Source organism: Argiope bruennichi, chromosome 1, assembly GCF_947563725.1.
Source record: "Argiope bruennichi chromosome 1, qqArgBrue1.1, whole genome shotgun sequence".
Classification (NCBI taxonomy): domain Eukaryota; kingdom Metazoa; phylum Arthropoda; class Arachnida; order Araneae; family Araneidae; genus Argiope; species Argiope bruennichi.
In genome coordinates this window covers 130564327-130589867 of record NC_079151.1, presented here as the reverse complement: position 1 = coordinate 130589867, position 25541 = coordinate 130564327, and the positions used below count along the sequence as shown (strand labels likewise).

The 25541-nt window shown below is 27.4% G+C and overlaps 2 protein-coding genes across 2 annotated transcripts in view; one reads left to right on the top strand and one right to left on the bottom strand.

The window, feature by feature from the left end:
• LOC129975525 (disintegrin and metalloproteinase domain-containing protein 10-like) overlaps positions 1-7467 on the bottom strand; it is a 145365-nt gene extending 137898 nt beyond the window's left edge. Inside the window, exon 1 of the mRNA XM_056088615.1 lies at positions 6947-7467. Within this exon, the coding sequence (XP_055944590.1) occupies positions 6947-7031 (85 nt within the window). The 5' untranslated portion in view covers positions 7032-7467. The remainder of the gene's footprint in view (positions 1-6946) is intronic.
• A 251-nt stretch (positions 7468-7718) lies between these two features.
• LOC129975448 (uncharacterized) lies at positions 7719-22860 on the top strand. Its single transcript, XM_056088534.1, has 3 exons — positions 7719-7986; positions 14050-14133; positions 19016-22860. The coding sequence occupies exon 3, from the start codon at positions 19062-19064 to the stop codon at positions 21090-21092; it is 2031 nt and encodes a 676-aa protein (XP_055944509.1). The 5' UTR covers positions 7719-7986; positions 14050-14133; positions 19016-19061; the 3' UTR covers positions 21093-22860.
• Positions 22861-25541: the final 2681 nt, after the last annotated feature.

Sequence of the window (25541 nt, the reverse complement as noted above, 5' to 3'; positions counted from 1 at the left end):
TCACCACAAAGTGTAGAATTTCATCAGTTGTTGGAAGCGGTCAAAATGTTAGTCATTATTGTCCAGTCGCTGCTGACAATGACGAAATGCAACTTTCTCTAAGCGTATAGTAAATCAATGTTGGATTGTATTCTTTATCAATGATTGTTCACAATCAGAACCGAATTAAGTCATACAAGGACCTTCAGCAATGAAAATTTTGGGACCCGCTTTTCCCTTCTAAAAGAGAGAGTATATATACATATATGAAACACTTTTCGAATCATGCCGACTAAATAATATGCAACATTATTGGTTGAAGTAGAATGCAAGTTCGAAGTAGTGAAGAGACTTGGTAGTTTTAATTTCGTTTTATTCTCTCTTTAATATCCATCCAGGAAAGCATAATTATTAACAAGAAGACGCAGTGCGACACAAAAGCAGAAGTAAGAAAGAAGGCAAAAAAGGGCCGAAACAAATGATCACTAGTCTTATATAAGATGGGATTTCCGGTCACGTGCAGATGAAATACATATTTTGACCTCTGATAAGGACAAAAGTATCACTTTCATTCGATACGTAGTACTGATGGCGCATTATTTTTACAAAGGAATTAATTAAACCAAAAGTGGAATTGGATCACGAAATAAGATATTTTTTTTAGAATGAAGTTACAATGGGCTAAATTAAGATAAAATCTTGGAAATTAATTTGGATTAAATTAAGGGTTTAAAATATCATTACATATATATATATATATATTAATGTCTATATACGTGGCTATTAACTAACAAATATTATGATCATCTGAAATGAGAAAACATTTAATTGCAGAACTCCTTCAGGCGGGGATGTTTCAATATTTCGCTTTAAAAGTTATTTAATTCTAACAAATTTTAAGCAAAATGATAAAGAAAATTACAATTTTTTTTATACAATACAAATGCTTAAATACTAAATTTGCTTGTATCTTATATATGAATTAGTCAGTCAACTGTGAAAAAATATATAATATTCTGAAATTTAAATATATTTTGGTTTTAATTTAAAGTTATTCGGGTGCATGACCTCAGTAAATAAAAGGAAAACACAAGATTAAATCACTCTTAATGATACAAAAAAAAAAAAAAAAATCTCCAGGCTTCAAGCCAACTAGATAGTAGCGTATTTTTGGCTACTTGATAATCCTACCCTGCTTTCATTTCATCAATTTTAATATAATGCTCCAGGTATTCGCATAAACAATCCATCGAGAATTAAAATCCGATGAATGTGCCTTGAGTTCACTAGAATTCAGATAAAACTAAGTGAATTCACAACTCAATTTAATAAATACATTAGTTCTGCAAATACATTCATATTCACTCTCAGTTTAAAATGAACAAAGGAAATTCGAGTCTCTAATCTGAAACATGATAATGTTATATTTTGATTCATTAATCTTTGCCTATCATGATTGCATCAGCTGTTGTATTCCGAGAGTAGTGATTTTTACGTTACACATTAAACAGAAACAACAGCAGCTTAAAAGCCTTACTTTAAAAAGACACGTTTAGTTTCAAAACAAAGAGCATTAGTAATGGTCTGAAAATGTACAATTTACTTTTGTTTAATCACAGAATATTATTATATTCGCGGAAAAAGCCTCAGTGGAAAACTCGGTTTAAAACAAATTCTGACAAATTTATAGAATTAAAAAAAATGCACCAAAATAAAACTTTAATTACTAGAAGGCTGATTTTTGTGAGGTGAAAATAAGTTTTGTGTAATAGTACCCTTCTAAGTTAATTAAGAAGACATGAGCATTTTGAGAAATAATTTACCAAAAAATTTAATTAAAATTCTAAGAAACCCTGTTTTTGGAACATTAATTAACCAAGTAATATCTATGCACTGAATTTTGCAGCTGTAAGTGCACCAATATATACAATAAAGCATTCAGAACAACTTTTGCATAATGCATTTTATAGAAAGAGTGACAGTCTATACTTTTCAAAATAAATTTTAATTTCAATAGTTAAAAATTTTTTAATCATGATTACATGATTCTAAAATATGTTTTTAAAAGGAAATTGATTAGAATGATCCATATTTCCCTATGTTTTTAAGTTATTTTCACTGTGTATGTTCAAAATAAGTAGGATAAAAATAAAATAAAAGAACACAAAAATAATATAAAATATTTTTATTGCCAAAAAATAACACAAAATGAATAAAAAAATACAAAATGCATGCATATTAATCATTACTCTGTGATTAATATAAATTTGAATTTAGTCTAGCAAAAAGGAAAATGCTGCAAAAGAGGAGAGAATAAAATAAAATAAATATTTTCCTTTTTCATAATATGTTTATAAATACCTCATTTTTACATTCCATATTTAACTGAACACCAGAATAACATTAGTATCCAGACTCTTCTACAAAATTTGAAATAAAAAAATAACAGAGGAAATTTATAGAAAAATACCAGTGGTGAATCAGATGGGAAGAAGAAAACAAATTATTTGATTGCACATAAAAATGAGGGAATAATGCTGTTGTTTATTAATAAATTTGTTGAGTGTAATTAAGTGTTCTTTTATTGTGGATTTTTCAAGAGCTGGAAGTTGGTTATGAAATTTTCTTGAAAGTTCTTTGATGAAGTCATCAATTTTTGAAAATTTGAAGCCTCTGTGGAGAATTTCACTACTTATATATTAAGAAACATTTTGTGATGGTTTGATGAATTTTGTTCTGAAATATTTAAATTTTATTTCTGTTGGTTTTAATGACAAGGTCTTGGATCTATGCAGGGTAAGTTAAAATAGGTTTAAATCTTGTTTGTACAATAGTTTTATTATCTTCTATTAATGAGTAGTATCATGAGATGGATTTTTACTTCATAATTTTTTTATTATAATTAATATGGCCTTTGAAGTTAAACTTCTTCTAAAGGATCAATCCTAAATACTTTCTAACCATCCCAAATCAAATCATTTTCAAAGAATGTTAGGGTGGATAGTAATTTATTTGTCTGTCCATTCCTGAACCTGGCAGTAAGTTTTTTTTTTTTCTGCATTTATAAAGATCCTCTCCATATCATGTACACTAGATTTTGACACTTAGGAGCTCTATATGGAAAATTTTAGTAACAAATTCATTGGTGTCACACAGAACAAGATTTGTAGTATTATTTGCAAAGAAGTAATTTGTGACAATCATTTTTAGGAAAGTCGGTAGCATATATTGCTTATAATAAGAGACTTTGATTGTTCTCTTGAGGCTTCCCAGTTTTCTATTTTTGGATGGAATGTTGTCTAATTTCACTTGGTAGATTCTTTTGGCATGGAACTGAATTAAAGTTTTTATGAGGTATTGAAGAAAATTGCAATTAATGAATTTGTAAATGAAGACATTGTGTCACATTTTATTAAAAAACTTTTTCTAACAACCCAGAAAATATAATCCACCAATATAAAATACACTGCTGTCCCCATATTTAGTTCTTTGTATTGATCTTTTAGTATGTTATGATATTCTTTTAAATTTTTTCAAAGTTGCTCAAGCCTATAACTTCTTGACAGATTAGGTTCTTGTCTTGGTTAATGGAGCTTGAGAAAAATGAGCTATCTACCATTTTTGATATTATGCTAGTTAAGCAAAATGTCAATTTTTTCCTTCTTTGAAATTACAAAGTTAAAATTAATCAATCTGCATCTTTTTTTTTTAATATATGAGTATTAACTCTTTATTTGTAAAAATTCAAGTATTTGCATATGATTGATTAAAAATTATAGACTTCCATGTTGGTTTGATCTCTGCAAAATAGTAAGAAAAATATTACAGAATTTTTTTTTATTATTCTCTACTCTAAAAAAAATAGTGCTGATTACATGAAAATTACCTCAAATTCTATAATTATATGTAACATAATTTATTTGTAATAAAAGAAAGAATCTTTTTTTTTTAAATGTGGAAAATAAAACAAAGAAATAGAAATATGCAATAACTTTTCAACAAGTTCTGAAACACATTTATTATAATATGCAATGCAATTTAAAATTCAACAAACAATTAGGGGAGATAGAAAATAAAAGTAAGTCAAAATCATAGAGAAAAGCCTGAATGGGTTGTTTTGTCAAACTGATCAGATTTCAACACTAACCATTTAAAGCTCTGACTGCACAATATGAGTATGTAATAGATTATGAATATTGTGCTTATATGTGTTATTTGTTCACAAAAATCCTTATTATTGTTGCAAATGTTCGGATAATTTTCAAACTGTCCACTAATATATATATTGCCAATGGGAAGTATGCACGTGAACTTTATACAGTTGCAATCAAATATTAAGTATATATTATGAAATAGGGTATGTGTATTTATTATTTAAATTTAAAGAATTCCAACATTTCATTCATTGCCAACTTTTCTTTGATGTGCATTTGCATATCCTCTAGCTCATCTAAGTGGCTTTTCTAGTCATATATTTCTATGTGATTCAAGTTACTTTTGAATATTCTACTAGATCTAATGAATTGTAAGCTGAATTTTGAAATCACTTAATATTCTATAAAAGAATAAATGGTATAATATAGCATAATCAAGAAGAACATATTATCCTCACCTCCACCCACAAAAAACTTACTAGCTTATAAAGAAAACCATGCACTTTTAAATATACATATTATTATTTTTTAAATAAAAGCATATACCTTATAATATATTTGTATTAAAATGCATTACAGTAAAAAAAAAAATCAAAATACTGTATTAGCAAGAATAATGAGCAACATACAAGTAATAATTTACAATAAAAACTATTATTTACATGCCCATTAAAAAAATCTATGCAATTTTTCACTTCTTATTTTTATTTTACCAAAGAACTGGTAAGCAACTACCAAAATACTTAGAGAGGGACATTTTTAAGTCATTTATCCTAACACATTATTTAAGTTGTTTATTTAACTAGTTATATAACAAGCCAAATTACATTTGGGCTCATGGTTTGGTTTACTGGAATTTGTTAAAAGATTGTTTAGCTAACTGTAAGTTCTATCTGGATATTTAAAATGAAATTAACAAAGATTTCAGTCTAATTAGGAAAATCTGTATAAATAATTAGCAATATTTTTCTAGGTAGATTACATCATTAATGAGAAAAATTCTTTACATTTATCAATAAAATTTCAAATTAAAATTTTTTATTTATTTTAACTTCAAAGATAGGTAAAAATATAGGATTAATGGACATAATTGAATCCACATAATATTACACTACAGAGCAGGTTGACATTGCTCATAGTTTCATGCAATATGCTTTTATTTTTTACAATATTACTCCTAATACTTCTCATTCAGTTTATTTCACAGTAATCTTTTAAATTAAATAAATCAAATAAATCAAATTAATCTTTTTTCACAGTAATCTTTTAATAAATCTTTTTGAAAACAATATCCGGTCACTTTGTTTACTTGTAAGAATTTTTGATGAATAAAAACAAATAATATGATCTTTCAAGTGCATTCATTATTAAATCTGACTTCAAGGTATCCACTCTTTAAAAATTATGATATCCAATTTCAATAAATTACACTCACGTGAATCTTTATTTAACGGGAAGTATCAGTTTTAGCTGAAAAATCAAAAAGTATGTTATAATATATGATATGAATTTTAGCAGCACCGTTACACTATTCTGTTTGATAATTAAATTGCCTAAAAATTTAGTAAACACTGTGATTTCCAAAGTGTACAAAGTCTTCGTGCAGAGGGCACACAATATAATAAAACATTCATAATGACTAATGCTCAGAGAATTTTAAATTCCATTGGCTACAGCTTATGTGAATAACACTAGATTTTTGGTAAATATAATATTGTGCAAGAATCAATTTGATAGAGGAAACCAGATGCACCTAGATAAAGATGTGCCTAGTTTATTCCATTAAAAAGCTCATCTACATCCATCACATTATTATATTAATTAAAATCTGTTAGATGAATATTAAAATATATACGCTTTATTTTTAACTAGACTGTACAAAAAAAATTATTGATTATTTTGAAAAAAGTACTTGTTGTAGTTTTAAATAGGAAGGTTTGGGAAAATTTGAATTTACAAAAGATCTTGCAAATCAGAAAAGTTTGAGAACACTTGGATAAATAGACTGAACGACTAGGAAGAAAACAAAGGATATTAATAAATTCAAGCACATTTCTAAACTTATATTAACCTGGTATTATTTGTTGCAAATGTAATAAACACAGTTATATGTCCTTACAAAACTATTTTTAAAATAGAAATTATAAAACAAGCTATGGAAGACTACTTATATGTTTAAAAATAATACATGGAAAAAATAATTAAAGTCTACAACTACAATTGAAATTTATATGTATATATATTCAAGATTTTATTTAAAACACTGGAAGACTTTTTTCTGTATTATTAAGGCATTTAAAATATCATTTTAGATTCAAACAATCAATTAACTATATATTAACAACCTAATTTGCAAATATTTGTTTTCACTAATTGAATCTAACATGTTAGTAAAGTCATAAAAACCTATATTTTGCTTTATAATGCTTAAATCTAATATATAATTACTATAATAATTCTAATCACTAAGAAACTCGAATATAAGAATGGATAGGATGGATTACTTATGGATAGCTCACTTCTCCATAAGTAACTTAGAAATGTTTTATATTTTAAAAATTGTTTATAATCATGAACTAAATCTGTGTTTATTTACAATCATTTATCATGTGCGCAGAAAAACAAACATATTTTATTGTCTATGAAATGTGTCATATTTTAACGTGTTAAAATTCAAGTTCTATTTCAATGGAAAAAAATAATAATTTATTCATTTCTGTTAACACACATAAGCAAAATCCATTGCACATCTAATAAAATGGTGAAATAATGTATTATTTTAATAAAAATAATTAAAGGAAAGAAAATCTTACCAGAATGTATTTGAAGACAGCTAGCAAGTACAGCAAATGATAATATGCCAACAATGCCGCAATGGGAACTAAAACTCACAATCATTTCTCTCACAAGGAATAATCATAAAAACATAATTGCATCTGATTCCTAAACGAATGTTTAGTATCAACGTGAAACCAATATAGTATACTTTAGACTTGTAAAATTTTCATTCAGCAGAAAGGGAAATTTTAAATTACTTCAAACTTATGGTTATCTTTAATTTCATAATGCTGCATAAATGGCAAAATTTTAAATTATTATATATACATTCATTAGCAATATTGTGGGATATTTACTTCAAAACAACTCCTTCACACATTTTGTTTACCATCGCCATTGACGTAATGTATTTCATTGAAAACAAATTTAGTATTGTTGATACTAAAGCTGGGATCATGCTTCATTAAAGGGAAACATAAAATCGATAAAATCAATGAAAAAATCCAGGAGAAACGGAAGGAATCGTTTTCCACACAGAATATAATCTAAACTCATCATTAAACAGTCTGCCTCCTGGCCGTCCGCGTATGTACACACATCATGAATGCTTATGTTATTATACAGGATGCCACTTAAATATTTAACAAAATATTCTCTGTGAGGTTAGTAAACAATTCGCACAGCAATAGGATCATTCAGTTTTGAAAATTATTATAAAATATTCTGGAAATAGAAAATGTAACATCTATTTTCTAAGAGATTACGGGTTTGAAGACAGGTATTATGCGCAACAGCATCATATGGTGAAGAGCTGTCTTGACAACCAATGACTGAAGAGTGTCGCCTCCTGTCTCTTTTGGAACTTCGATTTTAAAACAAAGCAACTAAGTGAAAATACTGTTTTCGAGATTTCCGTTTACAATGTTAAGTTTTGTCTTCTCGCAGAAATTTGAAAATATAATACTACTCTAATCTGATTATTTGGTTTAATAACATATTTAAACTGTTTCGTTTATACGTTATGTAATAATATAAACATGGGCAAGGAATCCGGTATAGAGGCTGCTCGTTTTATGTAAGTATATCTTTAGATTCATTTTGAAAGTACTCTACGTATTATTAATCACTTCAGATTTAATTATTCAATTAAATAATGTAATGAATCAAACATCTGATATTAATATATCATGTATAGATATAAAATGTCTAGTAAAAGCTTTCTTCCCATTTTTTACATGAAGCCGGCAAAATTAGCATTATCGTAGTTTATTTTTATTTAATTAGCATTTAACCGGCATTCTCTGCATTTCAATAAAACTAGAATTTTCGCCGATAATGTTATATTTTTTGAAATGAAAATTTTTTTGTTTTGATCGATATTAGTTTCGCTTTGATGTTTATTTTCTTCTCTATTCGTTTATTTCATTTTGCTGAAAAGATATTTGCTGTTAAAACTGAATAATTTAGTTAAAGTTTGTCTTGTGGACAGAGTATATTTTTCTTGATTAGACATTTTTGTATTGCTGTGAAAATATTGATTCGAAGATAAATTATATTCAAGTACTACTTCTTTGAAAATTACATGAAATGTAAATATCTTTTACCAATAGAATTCTTGTTCTTTTCAGATTCAAAAAATTACTTTTCCTTTGTTTAATATACGTCTTTTAAATATTTACTTATATTTGGAAAATAGAGTTTTTTAAATGTTGAAATAACAATTTCTTGTAAAGTTTTGTTTAGACTTTTTCAGATATATGTAATATTGATTGTTAAATAATTGAAAATCAAAAATAGTTTGTTTGTTTTTGCTAGAAGTAATTTATTGAATCTATTTTGTTCTAACTTTTTCCTGTGTACAGTTATATAATTTCAATGTGAGTTAATTTATTATTTGAATGGACTCAACAGACTTTTTAGATGCATGACTTCTGTTTTTATGACAAGCCCCATAAAAAAAATTAATTATATATTTCACAGATATAAGGTGAAAATAAATGTTTTGTGCATTTATATATTACAACATCTGCAATTATTTCAGCAGATTTTGAAATAACAAATTTGTATCTCCCAGGTATGGCATGACCTTCAATGTATTCCTTCGTTATGCAGTTATTGGGGAGTTAAATGAATTCATCAATTAATTATTTTTTTGTTCAATATGTTCTAGTTAGTATAATAGAATGTACTGAATATTTAGTATATAGAGTTTATTTAGTTCTATTTATTACAATAGAATTTGCATCTTAAAAATCACTCTCTAATAAATGTTTTACTGGTTAAATTGCATTCTGATGAAATTTTTGTAGTTAAATCTGCAAAGCATTTAACAGCTTTGATTTCAATCATATATCATTTTTATATGTAAAAAATTAGGATATACTATGTATGATAAAGTAATATTAATAGCTAAAATTTAACACTTTATTTCATATCTACATAGAAATAATGTGGAGATAAGCTATGGAATTGGCTATGATCGTTTACATTTTTCAAAATTATATTGATAGAATTAGGCATATTTCATGTATATTTTTATATAGAGAGTTTCTATTTGGTTGCTTCTATATATTAAATTTTGACCTAAAGATATACTATTAGTTGAAGCAATAAGGATGATCACCCCCCCCCCCCCCCCAATGCTTAGCTGTGCCTGTTTTGTGAGCAATAGATGCCAGCTTTGCTCCAAAAACAGTCAGATCTACTTCATTTTTGTGTCTGTGTGCATTTTTAAAAAATTTGAAAGCTGAACTACTTTTTTTACTCCACTGCCAATTTTTTATGTTTTTAAACTCCACCTTAGCATAATGGCTGTATCTCCATCATTCTCAGGAATAGTATGCGAGTATTATGTAAATACTAATTTTAATATCAAAGAAGCTTGGTTTTAGCCTCACTAGGCTTCTTCATAGAGGCTTTTTAAAATATTAACTAAGATTCTATAATGAAGATGATGAATTTGTGATTTAAATATTAAATTAAATCGTTTTCTATCTCGGTCTGGCAAAAATATTGCTGATTGTTAATGAGGAGGAGAGTATTTAATTGAGTAAGGTTGGCAATCTCTATATCATCCTAGTTAATTTTCTCCATTTTTATTCCTCAGTTCTATTTTTGGAAGGAAAAATACAGCTCAAAAGATCTTATTTTGTTATTTTAGGATCTTTAAATAATTAATGACTAGTATTTCTAAAACTCCATACATATTTGGATGTAATGTTTTGCAAAGCTCATTTTTGTTATAACAAAACTTTAAAAAATTTCTCTTTCCTCTCTCTGCATCAAATTATTTATTTAGGCAGGCTTATAATTTATCAAGTTCTTAATTAGCTTTGATTTGTGGTTTTCGTTTTTTACTTATTTTATAACAATTCTTGTAATTTTAATTAACCTCAAATATGGTAATTTAACACTTTAACTTCCTATTTTAAAAATCCATAGAATATCTTATTTTATTACTAAATAGTAACTATAGAAGTGTACTAGGGAAGTATATGGTTCATAATGTTCTTGCCAAAAGTCATAATAATTGCCTAAATCCATTATTTCTTTATTTTATTACTTTACAAAAACAACACAGGCTTGAAAAATGAAGGCTAAATAAAAGAATAAGGCAAAATTGCTTAATTGTAATTCTATGAAGTTGATAAATTACTAAATATGGTAATCCAACTGTATTCTTTAATTGATATTTTATGTTTCCTATTGTTAGGTATAATTTGACCAAGAATGTGAGGGGAAAAAATATCTGTGCTATGATCTTTAGTTTTATCGGTCTTAATTGTTTTGTATTAAATATATGATGCTTCAGTGTACACATATCAGTTTTAAAATATAATGTTTTTAAATGTAAAATCTGATATTAAGCTGCTTTTAGATTTAATTGGATGATTGATATCAGGTTTCATATATATTTGTTTATTCAGGTTAGGATGTATGATAAAATCAATATGAAGATGTATCATGAGACCGAATATACTAATTACTTAATAGAAAAACTTAAATGTACTTGTTTATTCTTATAGACAATAAATTTACTTGATAATTGTCAGATTATGCTAAGATGGCTTAGCTTCCTTATACATAATGCAGCCATCTTGGTTGCTTAGAAATAAAAATAAACAAGCAAAAATAAAGAATAAACCGGAGGCTGTAAAAATATTCAAGTACCAATAGGAAAGTTTCAGGTATAATTGTGATTACACCTGCTTATTTTATTAATTGCATTTTACAATTATAAATTGATTTTTTTAAACTTTTAGATAAAATTTTATATTTAAATCAATTTATCTTTAAGAAAATATTCAAAATAAGGATGATAAGTGTTTTGTTTTAGTCACATAATTAATGAAACTTTTTAAAACCATTCACAATGCTAATATGCTGGCTTAAACACAGTACAATTTGTTTTAATTGAAACTGATAAAATAACAACAATAATTTCATTTATCTAAAATTTTTAAATTAAGGAAACCTGGATCCAAAAATGGTAATGATTTTTTATTTTTCATATTAAGCAGTTTAAACAACATAAACGAGTAACTAGTAATTTTAATAAATGAAATTGTCATTTAAAATTATTAATTTGAAACAATCATTCATTTAAATAAGAATTTCAATAAATAAATTGTATGTAACATTTAGAATTTTTGGCATGACATATGTCTATAAATTTCAGTTTTTTTAAAAAAAAACAAAAAACAAATTTTATCTTCCTTGAGGTTAATTTTGTTTTTCTTCTATTCATTCTTCAAGATTTTTAATATCTCAAACATTTTTTCTGTAAATTTATTCATTTTAGTGTTCAATTAATAATACTGTTTTTATTTTTTATATTTATATTGCGTGCAATAAGAGCCAGCCTTCTCTATAAAGGGGCCTGGGTGGAAGAAACCATTTAGGACCTTAAAGTTTTTTTTTAATGTAAAAAAATTACTAACACCAACATATAATATGATTGCATGTTTATTTAATGCAATGATTTTGTTTTGCTATTAATTACTTCAGAAAAATTAAAAATTTTTATTGTTTCTTTTTAAATGCTTAGTATAGAAAGTGCATTTAAGCATCCCGCACACATGTTTGATCAAAGACAATTCTTTATTAATTTTAATTTTTTGAAAGAGCGCTCAGCCTTAGTTATGGTAACTGGCTATGTATAAAAAAATTTTAACACAGTTAATACGTTTAGAAATAGTTCGTTATAAATATTATTTAGTCTGCATTGCCATATGTCTTGTGCGTTATTTCCATCCCTTTCATTCAAAATCAAATCCCATAGCAAACCAATTTCGTGGATTGGGTTTTCTTCTACATCTTTGATATAAAACTTTACAAAATTTTTGGAACATTTTTCTAATTTATATTCTTTTAAAGTTTTCATATCAGTGAATGCTTTTAAATATTGTTAAACTTATATTTTATCTGTACAATAACAATATCAATTACAGTGTTAAAATATAACATCTAAATTCCTCTACCAGGTTTTTTGTAACTTCAAATTCTCACTAATTTGGTGCATAATCTTTTTCTTTTTTTTGAATTCATTTTTTAGGAAAATATTCTAAATTATGTGAATCACTTTTGTGCTATCTAAAAAATTATTAAATTTTCAATTTCAGTTTTAAATTTATTTTTTAAATTAAAAGCCAAGAACAATTATTTATGCGTGAAATAGTTAATTTGATAGTGTTAATTTTGGACAATATTGCAAACCATACAATTAAACATAAAATAAATAGCATAGTAATGAATCTAATGGACTTTTAGCTTCGGATACTGCTGTATTATTGTTATTTGCATCAAATTTTTCTAGGGCATTACAAATTTGTTCTGTGTATTCAATGTAACCAAATACATTGCTTTAACCAAATCTACTTAGGCTTCCCAAAGAGTATTGCATAATGATTTAAGACTAATATTTAAATGCTTTTGTAGAATTTCCCATCTTTTTGTAGATGCAAAACTAAGTAATATGAAAGTTTCAAAATCCTCAAAATATGCTGGAAGTGGCATTGCGAATTAATAAATTAAAAGAGTGTGATAGGCAAAGCACATAAATTCCACGAGGATTTAGAGCAATTATTCTAGATTGTACACTTTTATATTTCCCTTTCATGTAGCTACCATTGTTGTATGCCTGTCCTCTGCAATTCATAATATTTAAGTTAAGCTCACTTAATCTTTTCAATAGTTTTTGCTAGTCCTTCGCCATCATATCAGTTACTTCAATATTGGATTAATAATAATCCACAATAACTCATTTATAGTTAATTTTTTCTCTTTAAAATTTACCTACCAAATAAAGATTGAAGTTTGTTCCTTATGGGAAGTATCAGGAGTACAATCTATTTGGATACTGCAGTATCTGGCGGTTTTTATATCGTCTTTAATTTTGTTCAGAATGCCATTTCCTAAAGCATGAATAATTTGTTCTTGTGATCTATTTGCTAAATGCTGCACAACCCTATTTTTCAGAGGGAATATTCATTGTTCAGAACATTATTTTAATGATTGACCATGTTGGGACCCCCCTCAATAGCAGGCCCCCAGTGCATAGCATCCACCGCACTCCTCAGATGACCAGCCCTGGGCACAATTCATTATTTTATGAAGTTGCATCATGCCAAGCTTGTTGATAGTTTGAATGTAACAATAATATAAGGCTTCAAAATAATGTATAGAGCATAAGTTATAAAAACAATTTGTGACATGCAGTATCTTCAATATTTTTTTTTTAATGAATAAATTTTTCTTTCTTTTTTTATTTAATATATTGTATGGTAGTAAAATATTCAAGGAAATGAAGATCCTTAAAAAATTATTCAACTGTGATTACTAAGGAAACAAGTAACAGACATACCTAATTAATGAAAACAATTTTCTATATTTATTTTTAACTAAACAATTTGAATTCAAATTGTTGATCAATTACTGGGGGATTTTAATATTATTCTCGTATGAAAAACAAGAGGTCAGAGAAAATTTCATGTTATTTATAAAATCAAATTTAAAACATTTGAATTAAGCATGTGTCACAATATCTTTTTTTTTTTTTTTTTTGTCAAAAATTTAATACATTCCTTTCTGTTTTTTTCTGAAAATTTCTAAAACATTTTTTTGTTTGTTTCAATTGTAGTTAAGCTGAAAGAAACCTTCGTTTTATGCTTCAAATTAAATGTGCTGTGTGGAAGCTTATTTTGTCTTCAAATAATAAATTCTAGTAAGTATTTTAAAATTATGATATTGAATATTGGTTAATTAATGTATTAAATTTTTATAGAAATTATTTTTTTTTCTTTCTTCAATCTCTAAGGAATGTTGTTTTTATTTTGCATGTTTTGTCACTTTCATTTTCATAACTTTTTTATTCGTTATTAATTACAGAAATGAATAACAATTGATTAGTTTGATTGTAGGATTTTACTGTTAACCATAGTATGTTATGTTGTAGAACCATAGTATTTATGTCATTATGCTGTGTTACAAAAAGCTATTCCTTCTATTCTGGATTATTACCATTGAAAACAAAAGAAAACAAACCATTTCACTTCCCTAAATAATTAAGGATTACCATGTCCCTCAATAAATAGTCTTTATGTATTTAGCCCTTAAAAAGAAAGGTTCAAAATATATGTTCATTGTAAAAACATTTTCCAATTAAAAATCAATGTCTTCTAAATAGTGTTGGTTATCAAAATTTCTCTTTTGTAAATTCTTTATCAAATCATTTCTCTTTTGTAAATCCCTTTTCTAACTCAGAGCAAAATTTTTACTCTGATTCTTTGTTTAGTTTTAGATGTGTTATAGGAAATATTGCCCTTAAAAGTAAATTTTAAAGTGTAACAGAGAAAGTTCAACCCAATAAAAGATTTAGATAAAAGGATGAAAAATAAAGACACATTAAAAATCGGAAAGTTTTGACAAATTCGTCGACATTTTTTAAAAATCATAATTTATATATTGTTAAAAGTAAATTTCATTAATATTTCCTTTTAAATATTCTTTAAAAAATTTTGTTATGCTTAATTATTTTTATGTGCATATAATATGCATTTTTGTATATTAGTTCCTGAAAATCAATTTTTTTTTCTAGAAATTTCTTAAATTTATTTTATAGAGTTTTAATTGTGTATATAATTGTATTTTTAAATGAAAATTTTATATTATAATCAGTGTAAGTGTACTGCATATTGTAATAAATTATGGATAATATTACACAGTTGGGAATATTAAGATTATTGATTATCATTGATGAGATTGATAGAACAAATGATGAATGTTCATTACAAATTTTGATATGTCTTGTTTACTTTTAATTAACAAGTGTTAAGTAAATTAAAAATCATAGCAATGCCTTATACTTATTTTTAATATCTGGTATGTACTGAAAATCTAGTTTCACACATATATGCTTTCAGGGGTGTTTGTGCTCCGGGGAAGCCCCGGAATTCCGGGGATTTTGAACTTCGATACCCGGAAATTCCGGGGATCGTCGTTCAAAAGGAAGTAGGAATAATAATGAATTATTTATTTTGATCTAGGTAATTTTGTTTGCTTTGAAAGCAGAAAACGCAAGGTCAGTGTGTGTGGTGAAAACTTTTCCTTTCTCTCTCCAAAGGCAGTGATAATGCGTGAAAAGGGGGGAAAAACTTCTTTTTTGTTCTTTCCTTATTGCGAGTTATGACTCATTCCCCCGGTTCTCGGACATTCTTTTCTGAATTCTTTTCGGCAAGTAGGCGCGGCAGAAAAAAAAGGGAGAGACTTCGTTCGACCAGATGTGCGATCACGTGACCTGGGTTCATAGGTCTTAATTTTGCAAAAAAAGTAATTCATTGAACTTTTATAATTAGGCCATTCAATACTTCATAATTGTAATTTTTCATTTCTCCCCCCCCCCTTCTCGAAACTCCAAAATGTCGGTAGTAAGTCCGTAAAAGTTTCAGGGGATTTTTTGGGGTCCCACAAACACCCCTGTGCTTTGAAAAATATTCAGTATTCATAAACTTGCCAGAAATGTACTTTAACCCATAGGTTATATGCAGGATTTTTCTGCTACTAAAATTTTATGCTCTGTTTTCAGTGTTCAGTTAGTTGCTAAGTATCTAAATAATAAAGATTAAAGCAAATTGTTGCATTAATTTTTTTAAACCTTAGTTCTATGTATTTTTATATTAATTTGAAAGATCAAATAAACAATTATCTGATTTCTTTATATATATATATGAAACTCATGATTTTTTAAATAAATCATCAATTATCAATAGAGTTCCAGTATTTGTGTGCATGTGTACAGACCATTTGACCTATAGGTATCAATTTTGGTGCACACACACATATGCCTTGGAGTGTAAAAATATGCACTCAAGAGTTTTTTGAGGTTGTAATTTGATTTTCAGTCGATGAAAAATTAAGCTAAATTTTACATTGTTTAAAAATTTTAAAAAAAATATTAGTACCAATCATACACATATTTGCTGAATTTTGGCAAGTATTTAAAAAAAAAAAAATCCCGATTTCCTACAATATATTACATTTTTGCCCTGAAATTCAAATTATTTTCATTGTTTCATAAAATATTTAATTGTCAGATTTCTTTGTTGAAAGCTGGAAAAGAAAGAAAGATTCTGCTTAAGATGAATAAAAAATTAATTAAAGTGAAGAGTTGCATTTTTGTCTTTAATAGTACTGAACTGGTCTCCATTTGAAAGGTTCAGATATTCAATAAAAAAAAACTTGAGATAATTAAAGCAAATTTCGAATTTTACAGAATCAGATTTTATTATTCTTTAGATGGATTCATTTTCTTGTATGTAGTAATTCTGCAGTTTTTTTAATGGCTGAGGGACGTTTTGTATAATTTTTATTTTCTATATTATTGCTCAATTATATTTATTTTACTTTTAAATGTTTGTGTTTGCGACAATTCATTGTTATTTAATGAATTGAAGCTTTTTTGGTTGTTTGAAGCCTATGTCATGTCTCATAAAATTAAAAGTGAATATTATTTTCATAGTCCACAAATCAACAGATATGTGTTGTGGTTATATGGTGAAACTCTTCAACAAGCTCAATAATAACACTTATTCAATACAGAGACATACTGTTAACAGAATGCAGTCGTGTCATGCACTAGAACAGCACTTAAGTAAACAATAGCACACGAACAGCAAATTGATAGTAAACAAACTTAAAAAGCATAAATTGGCTAGAAGAGAACTCAACAACTCTTTCTGAACTATTTCTCAATTAATAATGCAATGCAAACTGGCTATTCACCTCCATGCAATATTTTATAATTTCACTCTTTGCAAATATTTTATAATTTTATTTGTTATTTTTAAAGGTTTTTATATATTTTTTTAAAATTATTACCTGAAAAGAAATTTTAATTTTCACTAAAATCTTAATTGCAGTGCTACTAATCACTAATAATAATTCATTTTAATACATTTTTAATGGATAAAAATTGTTATCACACATGTAAATTATAATGATGTACAAGGAATTTATCTTATTTTTATAGAAATATTTCAGCTCAAATAAATCAACAATTTAATAGCAAAATTTTAGTGCAGTATTTTTTCTATCTGCTATTGGGAAACTTTAAAAAGGTACTTCAGAATTGATCAGAAATTAAATTTCCATTCGTTATTAATGTTGCTTTTATTATTGTTTCCTCTTATTATGCTGTAGCGGATAGTGAATTAATGTTTCATTTTAAATTCTGCAAAGCATTATTTCTATTTATTATTGGTGAACTACACAGATTTATCTGTAAGTCAATTTTTCTTTCAATGTTCAAATATTTGCATAAATGTCATTTCTCTCAAATTAAGATCTAACATTTGCCATGGGACTTAGCATGCTTATTATTTTAAAATTTTAGTGTTATCTAAACCTAGTTCTAGGTTCTTCAAGATGTATAGTTAGGATAAATACAAAATAATTCCAAATTGTAAATGTGGTTATTTTTAACCTAGCAGCATTTTTTTTTTTAATGTTAATTTGAAATTTCGGTCACACATGTTTTGTAATGTTCCACTTATCATACTAAAAATCTTGCTGTTTGGTATAACTTTATGTTCAATAAATTTGTTATTTAAAATTTTTGAAAGATAAAGCTTGCATTTTTTCACTCTTTTTAAATCTGGATCTTCTTAAGAGTTAAAAATTTTAATAGTATTTTAGTAAAGTTAAAAGCTGTTAAGTATATATTTAAAACAAGTTGCTTTTATTAAAAGATAAGTCTCTGAAACAAAGATATATTCAAATTCAAACAGCTTTGCATTGAATTGTTAATAAATATGAACTGTATGGTATATTATCTAATTATTTTCCTTACTACGTTATTGACAGGACTTTTTATTTTTTAAGAGATTGTAAAAATTCTGGGGTAAACTAAAGGAAAGCATAAATTGTAATAAACCATTTACTTTATAATCATGTTTTAAAAGGACCAACAAATAACATGATGTAAAAAAAATTATTAAAAACAAAAATGGGAAGAAAAATGCTATAGTTATTTATAATATTTCTCTAATAATGCCTATCAATTATATTATTTCCTTTTGTAGAATATAAAAATTATTTTTGATTGGAGCAGCAAACTGTTTGGTTCTTCAAAATAATAATTTGGTTATACAAATTGAAATTTATGAAAGAAAATAATATATAGTGATTTACAAAAAGTTGATAGCTTTTGTTATATTATTTGTAAATGAAATTTTATCGACATGTTAATTTATTTGTAAATGAAACATAAAAAAAAAAGGTTTAAATCCCATCATTACTTATCATTTATTAATATCACACGACTTCAGAGTGTTGATTGCATTTGCCTCTGCATATACCAACTTACTTATATATATATTTTTAAAACAATAGCATTTGAATTTATACATTATCAAGGTCTTAAATTTTTTTTCGAGGTCTTAAATTTTTGAAATTTCAAGACTTTTTATTTTTTTCATGCAAATGCAATGTCTAAAATCTGAATTATTTTGTTTAAAATTCTTATAAATTTCTCATTGGCCTTACTTGAGAGTTTTGTAAATGTTTTGCCATAAACTAAGTTTATAACTAAAAATTTATATCACTTTCAGAAATTTTCATCTTATGTGCAGAAAGTGTTGAAAGTTTATTCTTGCAATGATGGAAGAACTTGACTTTGACGATGAAGTATTATCAATTCATCCTGATGAAGATATCAAGAAAATTGAATCTATTGAAGTGGATGTTAATTCGAATTTCGAACACAATTCTGATTCCGATTCTGGCGAGATAGATGATGAAGAAGAAGAAGAAGCAAATGATTTGGAGGAAGGGGAAATAAAAGACAATAGTCCAGTTTCAAAGAAGAAGTCAGAAATTGCTTGCCGATTCTTTAAACGTGGGAGCTGTGCTTTTGGATCTCAGTGCCAGTATCTTCATGTTTCCGATTCAGTTTATAAGATGTTTGATACCAACCCACAAAGAAGAAATGATTTACAGTATGGAGAACATCATGATTTTCCTAAACCATTAATTTTTCCACCAAATATCCCACCACCAAGGCCGTTTATGCAACCTCCTATTTCGGTTGCCCCAAAGCCTGATTTTCACAGACAGTATGAAACATGTGAAGATAATTGGGAGAAAGGTTTGGAACAAGCCAAGATTTTGATTCGAAAGGCCAACTTGAAGAGGAAAAGTGATGGTTGTGAATCAAAGAAATTCAATGTAAAAAATAATAAAGAGGAGAAGTTAAAAGGGCAGCATTTTACAAAAACAAATCTTGACAATGAATTAGATTTTGATGGTAAGAAATATTTCGAAAAGTCTTTGACCAATAAAAGTTTACACAGAGAAGAAGCACATGATGAAAGAAGATCAAATTATAGATATCAGCGAAGGTCAAATGATAAATGGGTTGATCCTTGGCGGAGGTCTAAATCACCTCTAAATAAAAAGAGACTGAGGTCTCTTTCAGGTTCTCCTCCATCTCATTCTAGGAAACATTCCTATGCATCATCAACTTCTTCTACATCCTCATCTTCATCTGAAATTGATGACATTTACAGAAGACCTTATGAGAAGAAATCACCTAGAGATCAACAAAGATTTGTATCAAGATCTCGATCAATTTCTCAATCTCGACAACCAAAGAAACGAAGAATATCTCCAAAACGCTCTTTTAATGAAAGGAGGAATTCGAGGTCTGCTTCTAGGTCATTTAGTAGATCTCCCTACAGAAAAGGGGCCTTTTCTTCACGCACACGTTCTAGATCGTCTTCATCGTCCTCATGTTCTGATTGTCAAAAAAGTCCTGCTGTTGAAAACGATGATATGAAAAGAATCTCTGACAAGCTCAGTGAGCAGTTATATGAGAAATCTCCCACTAGAGCTTCACCATTGTTGGAGTCTGATTGTGAAACTAGTGAGATGACAGTATCATCTGCATCTTGCACTCCTCTTTCATCTGATTTTGAAACAGAGAGTCCTCATCACAGTCCATCTTTAAAAATTAAGGAAGAAATAATTGAAGATGATACGTCATTCTATCCAAATAAATCTAAAATTTTTACTGATCAGAAAATTTCCAACAAAAATCAATCTAATTTGTTGAGAAATCAAAATCTGATGCAAAATGAAGATGATGTAAAGCCAACATTTCTCAAAAAAATACATCCTTGCAAAAACAATGGCAAAAAAATAAACAACTGGGATTTGAAAACTGGTTCAGCTGATTGCAAGCTTAAAAATGCATCTTCATACTTTAACCCAGTTGAGAAACCTGCATCAACTCCAGATTTCTCAAAAAATAAAATGTTGGATGATCCAGAATTATTTTTTAGGCATCAGGGTCCGAGAAATTCCAATAATAGTTGTAGCATTGTACAAAAAGTGAAACCTAATAAACCAGAAGGTGCTGTGATAGTAGCGCAAAAGCCTAATAATAATTCAGAATCGTATGGCAATGCATCTAAATTGGGGAGTGTTCGAAAACAGAATATTGTTTTAAATTTGCAGCCCAAATCTAAAGATTGTTTTAAACCTGAAACTCTCAACAAACAGCAAAATGCAGATGAAATGTCGACTATTCACAAGAAAGAAACGGCTTCAAAAAGAGAACAATTACTAAATAAGTTGAAGCTTATTGATGATGCTATTGCTAGGAAAAAGTCAAGTAATGCATATTAATTTTATTTTTGCCTTTATTTCTTTGTTTTTATTTATTTTAGTTTGTGTTTATTTCTTAGCTTGGGAGATTGTGAAGCAAATGATATTTTTGATTAAACACTACTTAATATGTAAAATTTCTTAATTAAATATTTGAAAAATATTTCTACAGTTAGGAAGATCTTTTGTGTATGAGTCATGTATGAGTTTTGTCTTTCAAAAAAAAAAAAGGCTCTCTTTAAGTGTAATATTTTTATTTCGTGCTAAAAGCCAGAGTTTATGTGATATTTTAAGCAGTGTGCATATATTTTATTTAATGCTGTCAGAAACATGGTGGGATTTCTTAAAAGAAATAAAGAATTCGTTTTATCATATCCGTCCTTTACAAAAAAAAAAAATTCTTTTATATATATCCCTTATCTTTTCCAGTTTCTGATGAAGTGCAGAAAATTGTCAGTCGATTCTCTCTTAAGGGCTTTACAAAGTTGAACTTATTTTCTGTTTTTTATTACTTCATTTTTTTTCCGTCACTTCACTATCATTTTGTAAAATAATAAATATTTCATTTGTTCTTCACTCTTTGCAATATCTGTTTTACTAATATTTTGTATTGAATGATCTGTATGCCTCTAAGGCTTTTCATGTTAAAAATGGTATTTGTAGAATTTTTAAGGCATGTATTTAGATGTTCTAAATCACTCGTTTGATATTCCCCATTAATTTCTTCTTGAAATTATGATTTTAGATATTCATTTTGTATATGTAATGTTTTTTTAATTAGTTATTAGTTTTTATTGTTCATTTCCCTGCCCCAGAAATAAGATTTTTTTTTTCCCCCAAACCATTGTACAATGTGGTGTAATTTAGCATTGCTTTTGCAATGGAGTTTATTGTTTCTAAACAGTTTTGTTTTTTGCCATAGCATATTATCAGGTATATTTCTAAGTCAATTTTGTGTTTTTGTTTTCTGTAAAAACCAAAGATATTTTTTTTTTGTTTCTTTTTATATATATATATAAAACATTTACAATGTGCATTCAGTGTTGTATTTGAAGTGTAACTGTGTTCCAAATATATAAAATAAATGTCTTGGAAAAAAGTTATGTGTTCATATGAAAGAAAAAAAAAATTAAATGTTGGCCATATTTTTGTTAAATGTCATATTGAAGTATTGTCAGAATAGGAAAGTATTGTCATATGAGAAGAAATGATGAAAATGCAGTCTGTAAGCATGGCATATATTCATGGAAATAATATTTGATTGTTGGCAATTATTACATGTTAAAGTATTAAGAGTACTTGTACAAAAAAAGAAAGAGTACTCTTTCTTGTTTGCCTGTTAGATATCTAGAATATGTTTTGTTTTGCTTTATTCGCAAGAACATTGCTTGCATCAAAGCACATATCATGACGATCTCTACACTGCTTTCTTTCCAAAAATTTTGTGTATCGTAGCTAATTTAATATACTGTGTTTCATTGTTTGTAATACTGTTGTGCAGTGATGTTATTGAGCTAATATCTTGTTCCTACATATTTGTGAAATGTTTAAAATTTTGCTTCTGGCAAAGTGCATTTATATGTTTATCCTCGGCATTTAATAATATATTGTAGTGGTTGGTATATCTTTTAAAATTAATCTAATTATAAATTACTAAGAGTATATCTACTTTCCTCTTCAAAATAATTCAACTTGCATATTAAGTGTTCTTGAAAACTGTCAGCTTTTGTGATATGGAAGTATATTTTGCTCGATGTTTGTTATTCATTGTGATTCAAATGTAAATAAATGTTTGTGAGCATAGCATTGCCTTTTCTACAATTTCTGGTGTTTGTTTGTTCTTTCTTTAAATATATATAAAAATATTTTCATTTATTGAAAATGCATTATAATTAATAGCTTGAAATTTCACATATTACTTTGAAGACAAATGTATAGAAGTCTCAGAACTAAAAAAGAATCTAAAAGTTGAAAATAAGCTCCATACTAATGGGGCTGGAAAATCTTGAAATACTGAAAGACATGAGGCTGAAAAATTGACAGTTTTTTGCTAAAAATGTAAAGTTTAAAAGTTTTTGTCTTACTTCTGTTGTGGGATGCACATTTTGAGGAATACAGAGAATTTTGAGAAGGTTTTCTCAAAGTGTTGACCTGTTGCTCTTAAAACAGGATGACAAATATAGAAGATGAGGAGGAAGGCCAGAGTTTGACTATCTGTGGCTTAAGGCCAACTGCCTTGAAGAGGATGCTTGTTTGGAGAATTTGTCAGTAATATGGATGAATTATGTTAAAGATAGCAGTCGGCCACAACAATTCCTGTCAATGCTGTCTTCTTCAGTGGTCAGCTGTGCACATGAAGAAGTATTACTTGAAGAAAAAAATAAAAGTATAAGAGATTTTTTTTTCTAATTTTTATTTAGGTGAATTAACTCGTTTTCTATCATATGAAAATATATTGAAATAGTCTCAAACACATATTTGGCACTATTATTTCATAAGCAATAAATTGATAAAATACATACATGTTGAAAACTTGATGGGGGGGGTGGTAACTATCTTCCACACTCATTAGACCTTTTTCAACATAGATTTCTTCCTCCAGATACAGGTACGACTTATTTTTTATTACTCAAGTGTAGTTACAATCAAGGAGTAGAGAATGGTTGAAAGAAAATGCACCCAAAATAGCTTGTTTACTTAGTATCATTTTAAATTTTATCCGGCAACATATCAGCCTCCTCATGTAATTGATAAGAGTTTAAATTTGTGTTAAATAAGTTGTTGATGCATTTTCTGGAATTTATAGCAAAAAAAATTATTATTATAATTCCTCTCAGACTAGTTTACTTTCTTATTTTAAACAGTAATAACTTTTAAAATATTGTACTTACTTTTTGAATTTCATTTTGAATATGAATATATATTTGGGTTTTCTTATTAATATCTTCTAATTAGAAAATGAATGTGTGTGTATATGAATTGACACTTCAGGCCAGACCACTTGACCTATAGCTACCAAAATATATATACAAGTTGAAAAATAGGAATGTGCACATTAGAGGGGTTTCATTTTATTTATTTATTTGAAATTTTAATTAAGAAATAAAATGAATTGTCACAAATGAAGAAATAAATGAAATTTGTGTTAAATAAGTTGTTGATGCATTTTCTGGAATTTATAGCAAAAAAAATTATTATTATAATTCCTCTCAGACTAGTTTACTTTCTTATTTTAAACAGTAATAACTTTTAAAATATTGTACTTACTTTTTGAATTTCATTTTGAATATGAATATATATTTGGGTTTTCTTATTAATATCTTCTAATTAGAAAATGAATGTGTGTGTATATGAATTGACACTTCAGGCCAGACCACTTGACCTATAGCTACCAAAATATATATACAAGTTGAAAAATAGGAATGTGCACATTAGAGGGGTTTCATTTTATTTATTTATTTGAAATTTTAATTAAGAAATAAAATGAATTGTCACATTTTCCCCAAAAAACTTTCAACAGTTTTATTGCAATTTTTTTTTTTTTTTTAATGATGTGATTTTAATAATCAGGAAAAAATTTTCTGGATTTTGGCAGTTTTTTTTTAAATTATTTTTCTCCCCTAATTTTCAAAATAGATTACACTGTTGCTCGCAAATTCAAACCATTTTCATTATTTTATCAACTATTTTGTTGCATGATTTTCTGTCGTTGCTGGAAACTAAGAAGGTTTCAGCTTACTATCCGAGTAGCTTATGAAACGATCAAAAAAAAATAAAATTACAATGTGCCGAAGTTTAGAAAATAAATGAATCGAATGTTCATGTGTTTAATGGTGATATAATGGCATGGAACTTGTCGCCATGAGAAAGTTTCATTACAAAACCAGTTAGTCATCAGAGACGATTAAAATAAACGAATTTAATTAATTATCTGCATGCTATTCAACTGTGCATTTTTGAGGTATCATGTATATTCATGAAAAAAAGATTAAACAAGGTACTCACAAAAACATTGAATAAATTCAGAATGTGCGATACATACGAGAAAAGATTTATTTACAATCAAAGTATTCACATACTGCATACACATATTGCACAAGAAAACCGTAAATATATCTCATTGTAGAAATATATTCTTAATAAGCATAGGAAATATTTTTTTCATATACTTATAATATTTCATCTTCAGGTGAGGATCGTTTTCATTTATCTAAATTCAGTTTTTTTTAAAAAAAAATAGCAATATCCAATTCCATACACAGGGCCGCGGTGGCCTGGTGGTAAGGTCTCGGCTTCGGAACCGGAGGGTTTCAGGTTCGAGACCCGATTCCACCGAAGAACCGTCGTGTAAGGGGGTCTGTTGCACGTTAAATCCGTCCTGACCAAACGTCCTCCCGCTGGTGTGGTGTGGAGAGGGGGGTGCCAGCTCCGGTGTCGTCCTCGTCATCTGACCATGGTTCAAAATGACGA